The sequence below is a fragment of the Panulirus ornatus genome, chromosome 71 (genome assembly GCF_036320965.1).
Source record: "Panulirus ornatus isolate Po-2019 chromosome 71, ASM3632096v1, whole genome shotgun sequence".
Taxonomy (NCBI): Eukaryota; Metazoa; Arthropoda; class Malacostraca; order Decapoda; family Palinuridae; genus Panulirus; species Panulirus ornatus.
The window spans coordinates 11,848,667-11,866,937 of NC_092294.1; the positions used below are offsets into that span (position 1 = coordinate 11,848,667).

Consider the following 18,271-nt stretch of genomic DNA (forward strand, 5'->3'; position numbering starts at 1 on the left):
GGCAGGTTGTTTGTGATCTGGTACATGATTGTTGGGGAATCCAAAACTGCAGAGATGGATCGCATGTTTGCCTCACTTGTGCCAGGGTTCCCAATTCCTCCCCCTGCTGCCATACCCCCTGACCTGGGCTATGGTGGTATTACTTGCTTGGAGCCATCACCAGTCATCCCTCCTCCCAGCACAGAAAAGACACCACCAGATGATCTTTCATCATATCTTCTCAGGTCACTTTTAGACTTCATGGTCACACAGGTATGTACAGTAATATATATATATTATTTTTTTTATTATACTTTGTCGCTGTCTTCCGTGTTAGCGAGGTAGCGCAAGGAAACAGACAAAAGAATGGCCCAACCCACCCACATACACATGCATATACGTACACGTCCACACACAGCACATATACATACCTATACATCTCAACGTACACATATATATATATATATATTTTTTTTTTTTTGTTTTGTCGCTGTCTCCCGCATTTGCGAGGTAGCGCAAGGAAACAGATGAAAGAAATGGCCCAACCCACCCCCATACACATGTATATACATACGTCCACACACGCAAATATACATACCTACACAGCTTTCCATGGTTTACCCCAGACGCTTCACGTGCCCTGATTCAATCCACTGACAGCACGTCAACCCCGGTATATCACATCGATCCAATTCACTCTATTCCTTGCCTACACAGCTTTCCATGGTTTACCCCAGACGCTTCACATGCTCTGATTCAATCCACTGACAGCACGTCAACCCCGGTATACCACATCAATCCAATTCACTCTATTCCTTGCCCTCCTTTCACCCTCCTGCATGTTCAGGCCCCGATCATACAAAATCTTTTTCACTCCATCTTTCCACCTCCAATTTGGTCTCCCACTTCTCCTCGTTCCCTCCACCTCCGACACATATATCCTCTTGGTCAATCTTTCCTCACTCGTTCTCTCCATGTGCCCAAACCATTTCAAAACACCCTCTTCTGCTCTCTCAACCACGCTCTTTTTATTTCCACACATCTCTCTTACCCTTACATTACTTACTCGATCAAACCACCTCACACCACACATTGTCCTCAAACATCTCATTTCCAGCACATCCACCCTCCTGCGCACAACTCTATCTATAGCCCATGCCTCGCAACCATACAACATTGTTGGAACCACTATTCCTTCAAACATACCCATTTTTGCTTTCCGAGATAATGTTCTCGACTTCCACACATTCTTCTAGGCTCCCAGGATTTTCGCCCCCTCCCCCACCCTAAGATTCACTTCCAATTCCATAGTTCCATCTGCTGCCAAATCCACTCCCAGATATCTAAAACACTTCACTTCCTCCAGTTTTTCTCCATTCAAACTTACCTCACAATTGACTTGTCCCTCAACCCTACTGTACCTAATAACCTTGCTCTTATTCATATTTACTCTCAGCTTTCTTCTTTCACACACTTTACCAAACTCAGTCACCAGCTTCTGCAGTTTCTCACCCGAATCAGCCACCAGTGCTGTGTCATCAGCGAACAACAACTGACTTACTTCCCAAGCTCTCTCATCCACAACAGACTGCATACTTGTCCCTCTTTCCAGAACTCTTGCATTCACCTCCCTAACAACCCCATCCATAAACAAATTAAACAGCCATGGAGATGTCACGCACCCCTGCCGCAAACCAACATTCACTGAGAACCCATCACTTTCCTCTCTTCCTAACACGTACATGTGCCTTACGTCGTCGATATAAACTTTTCACTGCTTCTAACAACTTACCTCCCACACCATATATTCTTAATACCTTCCACAGAGCATCTCTATCAACTCTATCATATGCCTTCTCCAGATCCATAAATGCTACATACAAATCCATTTGCTTTTCTAAGTATTTCTCACATACATTCTTCAAAGCAAACACCTGATCCACACATCCTCTACCACTTCTGAAACCACACTGCTCTTCCCCAATCTGATGCTCTGTACATGCCTTCACCCTCTCAATCAATACCCTCCCATATAATTTACCAGGAATACTCAACAAACTTATACCTCTGTAATTTGAGCACTCACTCTTATCCCCTTTGCCTTTGTGCAATGGCACTATGCACGCATTCCACCAATCCTCAGGCACCTCACCATGAGTCATACATACATTAAATAACCTTACCAACCAGTCAATAATACAGTTACCCCCTTTTTTAATAAATTCCACTGCAATACCATCCAAACCTGCTGCCTTGCCGGCTTTCATCTTCCACAAAGCTTTTACTACCTCTTCTCTGTTTACCAAATCATTTTCCCTAACCCTCTCACTTTGCACACCACCTCGACCAAAACACCCTATATCTGCCACTCTATCATCATATATATATATATGTATATATATATATAGGGAAGAAAGGATACTTCCCACGTATTCCCTGCTTGTCATAAAAAGGCAACTAGAAGGGTAGTTGGGGGGTTGGAAAGCCTTCCCTCCTGGTTTTAATTTTCCAAAAGAAGAAACAGAGAAGTGGACCAAGTGAGGACATTCCCTCTAAGGTTCATTCCTGCGTTCTTAATGCTACCTTGCTAATGCGGGAAACAGCGAATATGTATGAATATATATGTTATTTATATTTTATACTTGATTGCCATTTCCCATATCAGCGAGGTAGCACCAGGGAACAGACGAAGAATTGCCCCTCTACTGATATACACATATATATATACATAAACGCCCATGCACGCACATATGAATATACTTCACATATACACATATACATACATGAATATGTACATATTCATAATTGCTTGCCTTCATCCATTCCTAGCACTACCTCGTCCCACAGGAAAGAGCATCATTACCCCCTGCTTCAGTGATTACCCCCTGCTTCAGTGAGGTGGCACCAAGAAAACAGACAAAAAAAAGCCACATTCATTCGCACTCAGTCTCTAGCTGTCATATGTAAGCACTGAAACCTCATCTCCCTATCCACACACAGATCGCCAATTTTTTCTGTCCTCATGTCTCTTTTCTGAGGCATACAATGTGGAGCAGGTGTATAAAGTTTTTAAATCTTAGTGATGATTATGTGATTATATGGTTAAAGAGCTGGTCAGAAAAATAAGATAAAGAAGCACATGTACTATGTTTATCCTCAGTGTTGAAGCAGAGGTGGTTTGAGGGTGTGAGTTAACATGCAATTTTGAATTTGGGTACTAATTTCTCGGGTGATCAGATCTGTGATCAACAGCTTAGCTTGGTTTCTGTTAGGTGATTGATATCATTAGGCAAGGTAATGATTACAGCAAGCTTGACCTTTTTCTTTAATGATACAGTGTGGTGAACACAACCCAAACTTTTCTGGAATATAGAAAATAAAATTTCTAAGATGGAAGGCAAGTGATATCAAGCAATACTTCATTACCATAGGATAAGTAAAATGTATTCATATATTATATAGCAGAATTATGTTGAACACATTCACCTAAAGAGAATGATTATGCTTTGAGAGAATGAATGAAACATGAAATTGCTCAGTTTATGCCCTTGCCATTATATATGAAAATATTAAGAAGCTGGATTGGTGAAAAGTTGTATTTACGGAATGTAACTTTTGCAGGTAGTGGCAAGTAAGATGGGAGAGGGAAAAATATTCTAGATAGCTTAAGCTAAAGTATTTTCAGGTCATCTAATTCCAACATAGTCTTGTATTAACTTTTAATTGATATTGGTAGTTATATTCATTACACTTAAGGCTGCCCTTACTGTAGAATATTTTTTTAATATATTATCTTCATTTGCCAAATTTCCATTGAGTTTACAACTTCATGCCATGTCAAATATTTTTTCCATTTTAGGTTCGAAGAGTTGAGTGGCAAGACTTTACACAGCATGCCAAGTGTTTTTCGTACTTGTTTAACATGTTTCGAACTTGGTACATGCCACATATCTTCCCTAGTTTCAATGCATCAAACTCTCTCTATAAGCCAAATCTAGGTAAGATGTTTGTGTCATTGCTTCTTCACGTATCTTAACTTTACTGATGAGGAGAGGACACAAGAGTATATGTTATAGCTACAATGCAGATGGATAAAATGCTCTTCCTCAGTATGATGGACTTTGATGTCAGGCAGACTTGTATTCTTTTGTTGCTTACAGGAGTGTAACTTTCACATTGTTTTGATATTTCTTTCAGAATCAGTTTTGTTTTTAGATGGGTAATTAGGAAATGTGTAATTCTTTACAGTATACCTTTACAGTCTGTCACTGTTATAAAGATGCCTAATTTACTTTTTAGTTCCTTTACAGAATATGATCAAACCCCTTCCTTTCTTTTTTAAAAAATTGAGGTCATTGTGTAACTATGTAAGCATTTTCAGTGTGTTGAATACAGATTGACAGTGTATGTGATTTTGTTGTTGACTTATCCACTCATCGAATTGTAAGCAAAATGACAAAGCTTCTGTGGTCTTTTTTTTTATTTAGAAAAGTTTTCGTTTTCAAGCTTGAAGGCATTGTTTATGATGTATCACATTTCTTCATGCAGAAAATTCAAGATCTTGCTAATCTAAGAGAAGTTTGGCTTATCCAGGAACTTTTGATTTGATATTACCCGTATGTCTGTTTTTCCATCTTTCTTTTGGGTATTGGTTTATTATATACTCATCAGAGCTTTCAGTGACCCAAGTTCTTAGGTTAGATACGTGTAAAATTATCAGGCAATGTGCAAAATCTGCATATGTGTGCTCCCAGTGCTTTCCATGTTCTTCTTTTCACCAAGTTAGTCTTGGAGGTTATTAGGTTATGTGATTTGGAACTTTGTATTCTGATTGCCACATTTTCCTTTCGTGTCATTAGCCTATCCATGTGAGTCCATTGGTTTAATTTTCTGTTCTTTAATAGACAGTTTACCCATGATAAGTATGTGGACTGCTTTAGAATTCTCATTCACATTTTTTTGGAATTCCATTCACAGTATTTTTTAATTTCTTTGATCTTTTCATATTCATTTATGATGTACTTATTTCTAGTTCTCATACGCATTTCAACTGCTTCTTGGCTCTTTTGCTGTCTGTGTCTTCTTTGTAGCATGTCGTAGTCTTTGAACAAATGCTTAGTTACTGAACAAATGCTTAGTTACTGAACAGTGCCTTTTACTTCTGTTTCCCCTCCCTCATAGTACATCATCGGCTGGTAATTCCCTCACTATAGACTTAAGTTGAACCTCGTAACACTCCTATACTCTGATTTTGGGATTCTGGATCTCATTTTTGTTCCAAAAGAAATTAATTAGTTCTGAGAAATTTCCATTCATGTATCTCTTAACTGTATTTTGACTCCTTTTAGTTTGTTCAGTTGTTCCTTTGTAAATCTTTACTCAAATGATTACTTGCCCATCTGGAATACCATAACTAATGTTTTCAGTTTCAAGTCTGTTATACCAGAAAGTGAATCCATTATTGTTATTATATCATCATCTCTGAGTATTGTGTTAACTGATGTGTTGGTATAGGTATTTCTCTTGATTGCATTCTAAGAATTTGTGCCAAATCTCATATTAGGTTGATCCAAATGCTCAGAGTCATTCCTTGTATATGAAATCCCCACTTGTTATGTTTTTATTACTGCTAAGGTCTCTTTCATTATCTCCTGCACCATCCTGCTTTTGCTTATCGAATGTTTTTGTATTTTTGTGTTTGTGCTCTTGTGGATGTACCTATTTTTTTTATCATACAACTTCTTAAACTATAGAATGCTGTCCACATTTCCCATGTCTTCAATCATTCTACTCCATTCACCCTCTATTGTTACACAATAGAAATGCATTTTCAGATCTTTTGTAACAAGTTTCATGCCTGATTCATATTATGGTTTTGTGTTTGTGTCTGTAACTACCAATTTGCAGTGCACATTGAAAAGATTTTACGTTCCTGGGACTCTGTCTCTTGAACACTATCATACAGCTTCATAAACTTTTGTATGCTGTTTCTATTCAGTGTGTCTTTAGTTGCTTATTCCTTTCATCCATCTCACACCATAGCAAGTTTCTCGCACCATTTTTTGTTTTATCATCTGATTATTGTGTCTTTACTGTGTTACTGAACTGTTTTAGAAGTTAAAGGCTGTGAATAGGTCACTCCTCACTCTAATCTTTCTTAAGCTGGGCAGATCTAAAGGCTCAGTTCATTCCCTGTAACTTAGGTGTCTTGTACCATTTTTATTGCTTTCTCTGGACCTACTCTATTTGCTCATTGCATTTCTAAAGGTGCAGTGGACAAACGTGAGAAGCATATTCTAGTTTGGGCCTTAAGTATGATGTGAGCAGCTTGCTGAATGTTATTGAATCAGTGAATGCTATTCTGATAACTGCTTGCTGACAGTTTATCTCCAGACTGTTTTCTTAAGATGGGATTCAAGTGACAGGATAGGGACAGTGTAAACTCCCAAGTCTTTCTCATTCACAGATTCCTCCAGCTTGTTTTCTGCTGGATGCTAATCATGTTGAGGCCTCCTTTCACTATGATCCATCATCATTATATTTGCCTGGGGTGAACTTCAGCAGTGTATCAGACCAGTTTTTGAGTTTTTCAAGGTTCCCTTGTAAGATGAAGCAATCATCCTTGCTTTTTAAGTCCCTTATGACATTTGTATCAATCTGTGTCTTGTCTTTTCTTTTCTTTGTCACTGTGTAAATATTAGAACACACTGATTTTTTGTGAGAGTATTATATATCTTACTGGCATCATTGTGAGAGGAGTATTAATAGAAGAAGTGGTTTATTGAAATAGAGATATGCTGCTTTATCCAGCAATGCAGTACTTATAAATGTACCAAAGCATGATATATGGCATATTTACAAAAACTTGAACAAATGTGATGAGCATTAGGTTCAGTATTTTGTGCTTTTATCATCACAGCCAAAAAAGTTTATAAGAAATAGTGTAACTCATGATAACAACTATAATTGTATTGATGGATGTGCCTTTCATGGTTTGGGATTCACCTGAATGTTAGTTACCTTGAGGTAGGGGGAGGGAGGTGTAATTTGAACATACTTTTTGTATGTTTCATTACTTTGTAAGCAATGAGCCTTGAGTTGAATACACTTTCTTTTAAGAAAGTTTTCCATCCCATGTTTCATTGTATGTTTGGTATTTGATATATGGAATTTTTTTCAGTGCCTACTGGGCTTTATGCTGATTCTCTGAAAGGTGTAATTGGATTTAGGGAGCTGACAAAATGAAGCATTAAGAACAGTGCATCACAGATTTTTCAGTGAAAAATTAGATTGGGGAAGATAAACATTTAAAGACAGTACAAGTGAAGAGAATACCAATTGAGTGAGATTAGTGATAATACAGTATTTGTAGGACCCAAAGGTTGGGACGAAGGAGATGGTAGAGGGATATGATGTTGAGAGAGTTAAAGTGAACGTGCAGTGGTCATTGTTTATTGGGAGTGCTTCTTTTGTACATACAAGTTGTGAATGTCACTTAAGGATGTAAATTTTGTTTTCATTGACACAGAAGTGATAACTTTGTTTTTACATGAAGGTGAATGAAATTTGCATTTACAATGCTTTTTTCCCATCCAACAACCAGAGTTGCCAGAACTCCGTAGCAGTCCTGGATTAAGCCCTTATGGCACTTGCCAAGTTGCAGTTGTGGATTGGGTGAGAAAGTTTGTCATATCTACCTCACAACGCAGTGGACAGTCAGTATCATCTGTAGGGTAAGTGGTGACTAATTTACCGTTTACATACAGGAAGTTATAGATATTCCTGTTGCCTCTTCTTGTGTGTAGGAAGATCTCAAGTTGATTTCCTTAAAACACCACAGTTATTAGTGATATCTGTACTGTCATTGCAGATTGACTGTTTGGTATTTAGCACCAGCAGAATAATTAGCAGTAATGAATACTCCAGCCTATTGAAATGAAATTCTTGTCTTTCACATCTGTCTGTAGAGATGGTCATTGATTACCTTGTTTTCACATCATATTTCTTCTTTTCTTAACCACCTTAGATGATGATATATGCTAGTGCATCAAGTAAAAGGGAAAAAATAATCATGTAATCTCAAAACAAAAATAAAGTTAGGCTCTTTTCCTGAAATATATCTTTCTGGTATGATTTGCAGAGGATTCTGCAAGTTAATGAAATATTTTTATTGAGTCATTAGAAACTGGAAACCCAAAGCTGTTATTGCATTATCTTATTTCCTACTTATTGTCTAGGAAGTCTCTCCCATTTAGATGGCATATGTAAACTTGAGTCAGCGATAAATCTGCTTTAATTGTGATGTCACAAAATCACTGTTGGGATGGTAGGAAGGTAGCAGACACCTTGAGGAAGTAAGGTGATCCATTGGTAGAGATTCTGGAAATTGAAAGTTTAAGTATTACAGGGATGAAAGTAAGTTATCTATTTATTTCTTGTTTTTGTATACTCTTCATGTTTACTGCTTCATTACTTACAGTATGAGTTCTAAGGAAATGAGTAATGAATTATTAAATTTATCAGTATTTATCAGTATTTGTATGTAGCATTTATGGATCTGGAGAAGGCATATGATAGAGTTGATAGAGATGCTTTGTAGAAGGTACTAAGAATATATGGTGTGGGAGGCAAGTTGTTAGAAGCAGTGAAAAGTTTTTATCGAGGATGTAAGGCATGTGTACGTGTAGGAAGAGAGGAAAGTGATTGGTTCTTACTGAATGTAGGTTTGTGGCAGGGGTGTGTGATGTCTCCATGGTTGTTTAATTTGTTTATGGATGGGGTTGTTAGGGAGGTGAATGCAAGAGTTTTGGAAAGAGGGGCAAGTATGCAGTCTGTTGTGGATGAGAGAGCTTTGGAAGTGAGTCAGTTGTTGTTCGCTGATGATATAGTGCTGGTGGCTGATTCATGAAAGAAACTGCTGAAGCTGGTGACTGAGTTTGGTAAAGTGTGTGAAAGAAGAAAGTTAAGAGAAAATGTGAATAAGAGCAAGGTTATTAGGTACGGTAGGGTTGAGGGTCAAGTCAATTGGGATGGTAAGTTTGAATTGAAAAAAACTGGAGGAAGTAAAGTGTTTTAGATATCTGGGAGTGGATCTGGTAGCAGATGGAACCATGGAAGTGGAAGTGAATCATAGGGTGGGGGAGGGGGCGAAAATCCTGGGAGCCTTGAAGAATGTTTGGAAGTCGAGAACATTATCTTGGAAAGCAAAAATGGGTATGTTTGAAGGAATAGTGGTTCCAACAATGTTGTATGGTTGCGAGGCGTGGGCTATGGATAGAGTTGTGCGCAGGAGGGTGGAGGTGCTGGAAATGAGATGTTTGAGGACAATATGTGGTGTGAGGTGGTTTGATCGAGTAAGTAATGTAAGGGTAAGAGAGATGTGTGGAAATAAAAAGAGTGTGGTTGAGAGAGCAGAAGATGGTGTTTTGAATTGGTTTGGGCACATGGAGAGAATGAGTGAGGAAAGATTGACCAAGAGGATATATGTGTCGGAGGTGGAGGGAACGAGGAGAAGTGGGAGACCAAATTGGAGGTGAAAGATGGAGTGAAAAAGATTTTGAGTGATCGGGGCCTGAACATGCAGGAGGGTGAAAGGCGGGCAAGGAATAGAGTGAATTGGATCGATGTGGTATACCGGGGTCGACGTGCTGTCAGTGGATTGAATCAGGGCATGTGAAGCATCTGGGGTAAACCATGGAAAGTTGTGTGGGGCCTGGATGTGGAAAGGGATCTGTGGTTTTGGGCATTATTACATGACAGCTAGAGACTGAGTTTGAACGAATGTGGCCTTTGTTGTCATTTCCTAGCGCTACCTCGCACACATGAGGGGGGGGGATGTTATTCCATGTGTGGCAAGGTGGCGATGGGAATAAATAAAGGCAGACAGTGTGAATTATGTACATGTGTATATGTGTGTATGTCTGTGTGTGTATATATATGTGTGCATTGAGATGTATAGGTGTGTATATTTGCGTGTGTGGACGTGTATGTTTATACATGTGTATGGGGGTGGGTTGGGCCATTTCTTTCATCTGTTTCCTTGCGCTACCTCGCAAATGCGGGAGACAGCGACAAAGTAAAATAAAAATAGATAAATCAGTATAACGCTGTATCAGCTGTGTAAAAAAAATCATTATTTTGGAAATTCCAAAGTAACTATAGTTTTGTGAATTTTGCTATTGTATATTATAATAAACTCTAACAAGCAGTATGATATAAGTTTTGGTGCATTATGCATGACAGCTAGAGAGTGTATGCATGCAAATGAGACCATTCTTTGTTCCTGGTGTTACCTCACTGACACAGGAAATAGCAAACAAGTTTGAAAGAAGTAAAATTGAGGCAAGCAATTCAAAGGAAGAGTCCAAAAATATCAACAGTGCATATGCAGTGATAAAAAGTGCACTTCAAAGCCTTAGTTCACTCTCCCTGTTCATCTGCATATTTATTTCTACATGCAATATTCATAGTTAAGTACCCAGGAAGCGGAAAATGCAGATGCAGTGGTTGCACTTTTACTTGGGGGCAGTGTTGTTGAAAAATCATGTTAGAGTTACTAGATTACTTCATTAAGGATAAGAAGAAAGGTATATGGTCTAATCATTAGAATTGAAGAGTAATGCATGGTAAGGGGATTTATGTTGGAGCTAGGTATTGTAGACAAGTTACACTGAGAATGTTCATGAAAGGCAATGTTGAAAGAACCTAAAGAGAGCATATATGAATGGACTTTTTGAGTGCGCTGAAAATTGCAGGGGCATTGAATGGCATTTGTAAAGAGAGCAGAAGTGTTTTAGGATAGATGGAGGAATAAATGGATATCATTCACAACACACATGGCTTTTCTCCATTCACCACCCACCAGAGCTTTCAAGCTCCACATGCTTTTCTTCCCTGCATCATGATGATTAGTCTTTGTATTTTCATTCCAGCATTTTTGAGCTTGGATCTGTAATACCTAAGGTAGTTTCCAACTTTTTCACTTCTTCACACTGCTTCTGTTTTCCTGGCACTGCCTCGCTGAAGCAGGGGTTAACGATGCTGTTTCCTGTGGGGCGGGGTAGCGCCAGGAATGTATGAAGGCAGTAAGTATGAATATGTACATGTGTATATATGTATATTCTGTGTATGTATACGAATGTATATGTCGAAATGTATAGGTATGTATATGTGTGTGTGTGGGCATTTATGTATATACATGTGTATGTGGGTTGGTTGGGCCATTCTTTCTTCTGTTTCCTTGTGCTAATGCGGGAGACGGTGATTAAGTATAATAAAAAAGATATAAAACTATGCAGTTCTGTTTTACATGTTATCATTTACTTTTACAGAGAGGAAGATGGTCGACGTTCTGGTCATGGTGATGCACCAGAAGGAAGCACTAGTGACCAGGATTCCATTACATCAGCTTTCTATGTCAAGTAAATTCACTACTTTTATTGAAACAAGATGTTGGTGTTTGAGTGACAAACATTCCCTTTTTTTTTTTTCATACTTCAGGTAATTAGGAAAAATACAGGGAGGAGTATGAAAGGAAGGTAACTGAAAGCTTAGATGGAAGTGCAGTGAATGTCAGAATGCAGTCATGGATGAATGAGGTGTTTAAGATTTTTAGAGAAACACTGGTAAAGGTTGTAGAATCAGTAGTTGAATACAGGTTAGTGAGATACAGAAATAAAAAGGGCAGTGGATGGTGGACAGAAGAGATTAGAAATGCTGTGGAAGAGAAGAAAAAGGCATACGGTAGATTGCTCATTAGGAATGTACCAGCGGAAGTTCAGCAAAGGAAGAGGGAAGAATACAGAATCCCAACTAACTTGTCCCTCAACCTTGCTGAACCTAATGACCTTGCTCTTATTCACATTTACTCTCAACATTATCCTTTCATACACTTTTCCAGACTCGGTCACCAACTTTTACAGTTTCTCACTCGAATCAGCCACCAGTGCTGTGTCATCAGTTAACTACTCACTTCCCAGGCCCTCTCATCCCCAACAGACTGCATACTTGCCCCTCTCTCCAAAACTCTAGCAGCATATACCTTCCTAACCATCCCATCCATAAACAAATTAAACAACCATGGGGACAACGCACACCCCTGCCACAGACCGACCTTCACTGGGAACCAATTACTCTCCTCTCTTCCTGCTCGTGCACATGCCTTACACCCTTGATAAAAACTTCTCACTGCTTGTAAAAGCTTACCTCCCCCACTGTATACTCTTAAGACCTTCCACAAAGCATCTCTATCCATCCTGTTATATGCCTTCTCCAGATCCATAGATACCAAATACAAATCCATCTGTTTCTCTAAATATTTCTCTTACACATTCTTCAAAGCAAACACCTGATCCACACATTCTCTACCACATCTGAAACCACACTGCTCCTCCCCAATCTGATTCCTTCAACCTCTCAAGCAATACCATCATATACAATTTTCCAGGAATACTCAACAAACTTATGCCTCTGTAGTTTGAACACACAACTTTATCCCCTTTACCTTTCTACAATGGCACTATACATGCATTTTGCCAGTCCTCAGGCACTTAACCATGATCCATACATACACTGAATATCCTTACCGACCAATCAACAACACACTCACCCCCTTTCTTGATAGATTCAACTGCAATACCATCCAACCCCTTGCCTTGCTGGATTTCATCTTCCACAATGCTTTCACTACCTCTTCTCTCTTCATTAGACCACTATCCCCGACTCTCTTACTTCTCACACCTCCCCAACCAAAACACGCTACATCTGCCACTCTGTCATCTAAAACATTCAACAGACTTTCAAAATACTCACTCCATCTCCTCCTCACTCCATTGCTACCAGTCATCACTTTCCCCCTTGCCTCCTTCTCTAGTGTTCGCATTTGGTCTCTTGTCGTACGCATGTTATTCACCTCCTTCCCAAACATCTTTTTTTCTCCCTAAAGTTTAGTGATACTCTCTCACCCTAACTCTCATTTGCCCCCTTTTTCAACTCTTGCGCCTTCCTCTTGACCTCTTGCTCCTTTCTCTTACACATCTCCCCTTTATTTCCACTCCTTGTAAGTATCATCCAAACCCATCTCATTACTCTTTCACTAACAACTTTAATTCTTCATCTCACAACTCACTACCCTTTCTAATCTGCCCTCCTCCCACATTTCTCATGCCACATGCATCTCTTGCACATGCCATCACTGCTTCCCTAAATACATCCCATTCCTCAAACACTCCCTTCACATCATTTGCTCTCACATTTTGCCATTTTACACTCAGTCTCTCTTGGTACTTTCTCACACAAGTATATTTAGATTATTCATTTATATATCTGTGGTTTCAGAAGTGGTAGAGGATGTGTGGATCAGGTGTTTGCTTTGAAGAATGTGTGTGAGAAATTCTTAGAAAAACAGATGGATTTGTATGTAGCATTTATGGATCTGGAGAAGGCACATATTATGGTTGATAGAGATGCTTTGTAGAAGGTCTTGAGAGTATATGGTGTGGGAGGTAAGTTGCTAGAAGCAGTGAAGAGTTTTTACCAAGGCTATAAGGCATGTGTACGAGTAGGAAGAGAGGAGAGTGATTGGTTCCCAGTGAATGTCATTCTGTGACAGGGGTGCGTGATGTCCCCATGGTTGTTTAACTTATTTATGGATGGGGTGGTTAGGGAGGTAAATGCAAGATTTTTGGAGAGAGGGGCGAGTATGCAGTCTGTTGTGGATGAGAGGGCTTGGGAAGTGAGTCAGTCATTGTTCGCCGATGATACAGCTCTAGTGGCTGATTCGAGTGAGAAACTGCAGAAGTTGGTGACTGAGTTTGGAAAAGTGTGTGAAAGGAAAAAGTTTAGAGTAAATGTGAATATGAGCAAGGTTATTACGTTCAGTAGGGTTAAGGTACAAGTTGATTAGGATGTAAGTTTGAATGGAGAAAAATTGGAGGAAGTGAAGTGTTCAAGATATCTGGGAATGTGCATAGCAGTGAATGGAAGTGGAAGTGAGTCACAGGGTGGGGGAGGGGGCGAAGGTTCTGGAAGCAATGAAGAATGTGTCGAAGGAGAGAACGTTATCTCAAAGAACAAAAAATGGTTATGTTTGATGGAATAATAGTTCCAACAGTGTTACATGGTTGTGAGACGTGGGCTGTAGATATGGTTGTATGGAGGATGGTGGATGTGTTGGAAATTAAGTGTTCATGGACAATATGAGGTGTGACGTGGTTTGATCGAGTAAATAATGAAAGGGTAAGAGAGATATGTGGTAATAAAAAGAGTGTGGTTGAGAGAGCGGAAGAGGATGTGTTGAAATGGCTTGGACATATGGAGAGGAGTAGTGAGGAAAGATTGATGAAGAGGATATATGTGTCAGAGATGGAGGGAACGAGGAGAAGTGGGAGACCAAATTGGAGATGGAAGGATGGATTTTAAAAGATTTTGAGCAATCAGGGCCTGAACATGCAGGAGGGTGAGAGGCGTGCAAGTAATAGAGTGAATTGAAACGATATAATATACTGGGGTCGATGTGTTGTCACTGGACTGAATCAGGGCACGCAAAATGTCTGGGATAAATCATGGAAAGGTCTGTGGAGCCTGGATGTGGAGAGAGAGTTGTGGTTTTGGTGCATTATACATGACAGCTAGAGACTGAGTGTGAATGAATGTGGCCTTTTTTGTCTGTTGTACTGGTGCTACCTTGCTAATGCAGGGGGTGGCGATATTGTTTCCTCTGAGGTGGGCTGGCACCAGGAATGGATGAAGGCAAGCGAGTATAGATACTTTTTTGCACACTATTCGCCATTTATAAAGATGTACATGTGTATATATGTGTATGGCTGTGTATGTGTATTTACTCACTTACTCTCACCACTCTCTTCTCCCCAACATTCTCTTTTGAAAACCTCCTCAATTCTTCACCATCACCTCCATAAGATAATGGTCAGACATCCCTCCAGCTGCCCCTCTCAGCACATTTACATGCAAAAGTCTTTCTTTTACACACCTATCAATTAACACATAATCCATAATGCCCTTTGACTGTCTTTCCTACTCACATACGTATATTGATGTATATGATGATATGTATATTTATATGTATGTATATGTATTTGTATAGTTGTGTTTGTATATATGTGTTTATATTAGATGGGTTTGTCTTCATCTGTTTCCTGGCGCTACCTTGCTGACGTGGGAAACAGTGATTAAGTATAATGAATAAATGGTAATTTAAGTTATGCATACATATGTGTATACATATACCGTATCCTGAGCCAGGTACCCATTTTGTTGACCAACTCCAGGGGTGGATAAACAGCTGGGTTGACTGTCGACAGACGGTTGCAACCAGGATTCGAACGTATACACTCGACCCTGGTTGGCCCATGAATGTGTCATGGTCATGAGTGAACATTATGTGTGGTGTTTGTGATTACTGGGACAGTTGGTGTTTTGATGAGTGAGAGTGATTGGCTTTTCAAGGTGATGGAAGGGTGCAGGTTGGTCTTATGTCTGTTTGAGATTAGAAAGGTGACTGAAGACTCTTTTGGAGATTTAGACATTTGTAATATTGTGCTTCGTGTTTGTTGTTGCATCTGTGAATGTAAGGTCATATGCACTGGAAAGGACCTTCATACTGTGTTCTACAGGAGGAAATGGGGTCATGTAGGAAGAGGCTGAAGAGGGTTAGTGAAGGAACTGCCTTTTAGGAACTCCACTGTAGAGTTTGGTGGTTAGCTAAGGAGTTTACCAACCACTTCATAGCTGATCTGTTTTGATAAACTTTATATCAGTATCTCTTAAGTCATCTCTTTTAAACCCTAGTACAACTTTTCAAAAGAAGTGATCCTCAGCTGATGGTATTGTAAAGATTGTAGAACATTGTTATGATTACAGTATCTTTTATTTCAGTGATGAAGGTGGTTCAGGTGAAGATGGAGTGATGGTCCGAGACATTCTCTTTTCATCACGGGAGAATATCAATTTCATCCATGAATTGTTTCGCCAGGCTTTATGTCTCAGTTTTCGCTATGCAGCAGTCATGAAGACTGTCATATTTACTTATAAAGACTGGATACAAATGAATGTAAGTAGTCTGTGGTCATGAATTTATGAATATATTGTACTTGTGATTGCTTCATGTATGCTAAGCACTTACAAATACATATACTCATGCATTTACCAATTCTTTGAAATCAGCAGGAAAGATATAGAGAAAAGAACTAAAATAGATGGCAAATGAGAGTTAAGGTTAGAGAATATTGATGATTTAAAGAGATTTTAAGGAAACTGTTGTGGAAGGTGAATATTGTGTGGAGAACAACAGGATAAATGATGATGACATTAATGAGACTAGATGGGTAAGTTTTAACAGACTTAGTGTATGTGAAGATATGGAGATAGAGTTGGTATTTCAAAGTACTGCAGAGTGTTTTAGATTATAGGGATTTGAATATGGTGTGTTTGGGACAAAGCGGGATGCAAAGTGAGAGAATCAGTATTAATGGGAGGGTAAACAGAGGGGAGGTAGTGAAAGCCTTGTGTGAGACAAATAGTGTCAAGTGTGGATGGGATTGCAGTGCATTTCTCAAGGGAAAGGGAGCAACAGTTTTTTTTATGGTAAGTCAGGTTGTTTGATGTGTGCTTGGTCCTATAAGAGGTGCCAGAGGACTGGCAGAGTGCATTTATAATGCCTTTACATACATAAAGGCATGGAAGATGAAAATAGATGAATTATAGAGATGTAAGTATACCTGGTAATGTGTATGGGAGGATGGCGATATGCTTATAGCTGATTACTAGGGAGGAACAGTGTGGTTTCAGGAGAGGTATAGGGTGTGCGGACCAGGTGTTTTCTCTGAGGGATGTGTGAAAAATACTTAGAGAAGGAGAGCGACTTGTGTGTGGCATATATGGATATGGAGATGTTCAGTACATTTGAAAGATACACCTTAGGGAAGATGCTACAGATATTTTGAATAAATGGATAATTGCTAGACGGTGGACCATATGATGATTTTTTTTCCAGGAGAATAAGGTAAGTGTACAGAACAGGAAAGGAGGAGAGTGATTTGTTCCTGGTGGAGGTAGGTCTTTGTAAAGGATGTGTGTTGTCACCATGGCTGTTTAATCTTTTTATGGATGGGGTTATGAGGGAGGTGAATGGGAGGGTGTTGGAGCAAGGGGTGGATCTGCAGTATGCCAGGGGTTGGGGACAAAGGAGGGAAATTATTTATTGTTTGAGGATGGTTAGAATCAGGTTGACAGGGTGCAAAATGAAACCCCAGAAGCTGGTGGAAAAGTTTGGGATAGTGTGTAAAAAAGAAAGTTGAAAGTGATTGTGATTAGAAGTAAAGTAGTGGGGTGCAAAAGGGGGCTAGACAGGATGATATAAGTGAATATATTTGGGGAGGACCTGGAGGAAATAGTGTTGATTTAACTGTGAATACAATTGGGGATGACCAGGAAGTATTAGAGTATTTAAGATGGGGGAAGGAATAAACTGTTGGGTGGGACAGGAGGCTAATGTCCTGGTTGCATTAAGGATCCTGTTGAAAGAAAGATAAGTGTTTCAAAGGACAAAAATGTGTATGATTGAAGGTCCCAACAATGTCATGTGGATGTAAATCTTGGGCCTTGAATGCATAAGAAAGGAAAGGGATGAGCTTGTTGGAAATGGAATGTCCGAAAGGATGTATGGTGTAAAGTAGTTTGATCACAGGAGAAGAAAGTGCTAGAGAATGTACGGAATAAGTGCAGTTTGACCAGGGTGTGCTGAAGTGCTTGGACGTACGGAGAGGATATGCAAAGAAAGACTGACTGTGAGGATCTGCTTGCTTGCTAAAGGTGGGGGAAGTAAAAGAGAGGAGAAGTCGGAAAAGGAGATGGAAGGATGGAGTGATAGAGGCATATTTGGGATTAAATGAACTGGATTGATTTGGTATATTAGGAGAGGGGGTACAACATGCTGTCAGTGGTCTGATCTGGGGTATATGAAATGACCAAGGTAAGCTGTGGAGTAATATGTAGGGATTTATTAATTGTCGATGATAGGCACTGATTTCAGTACATTATATGTGGCAACTAGATTGGTTGTGTGCAAAATAGGCCATTAACCCTTTGTTTATGTTGCTGCCTCACAAAATCATTTGAAGCAGTTAGATTCCAATAAGAAAAGTAGTATATATATATATATTTATTTATTTATTCATTATGCTTTGTTGCTGTCTCCTGTGTTAGCGAGGTAGCGCAAGGAAACAGACGAAAGAATAGCCCAACCCACTCACATGCACATGTATATACATACACG

At 39.4% G+C, this 18,271-nt stretch overlaps 1 protein-coding gene across 2 annotated transcripts in view; it reads left to right on the top strand.

The window, feature by feature from the left end:
• The window catches only part of LOC139747934 (ral GTPase-activating protein subunit alpha-1), a 143,360-nt gene that overhangs the window by 4,266 nt on the left and 120,823 nt on the right, over positions 1-18,271 (top strand). For both annotated transcript variants that reach the window (XM_071660419.1, XM_071660420.1), the window contains exons 4-8: positions 6-252; positions 3,839-3,977; positions 7,583-7,712; positions 11,310-11,399; positions 15,874-16,048. In XM_071660419.1, coding sequence (XP_071516520.1) covers positions 6-252; positions 3,839-3,977; positions 7,583-7,712; positions 11,310-11,399; positions 15,874-16,048 — 781 coding nt within the window. The remainder of the gene's footprint in view (positions 1-5; positions 253-3,838; positions 3,978-7,582; positions 7,713-11,309; positions 11,400-15,873; positions 16,049-18,271) is intronic.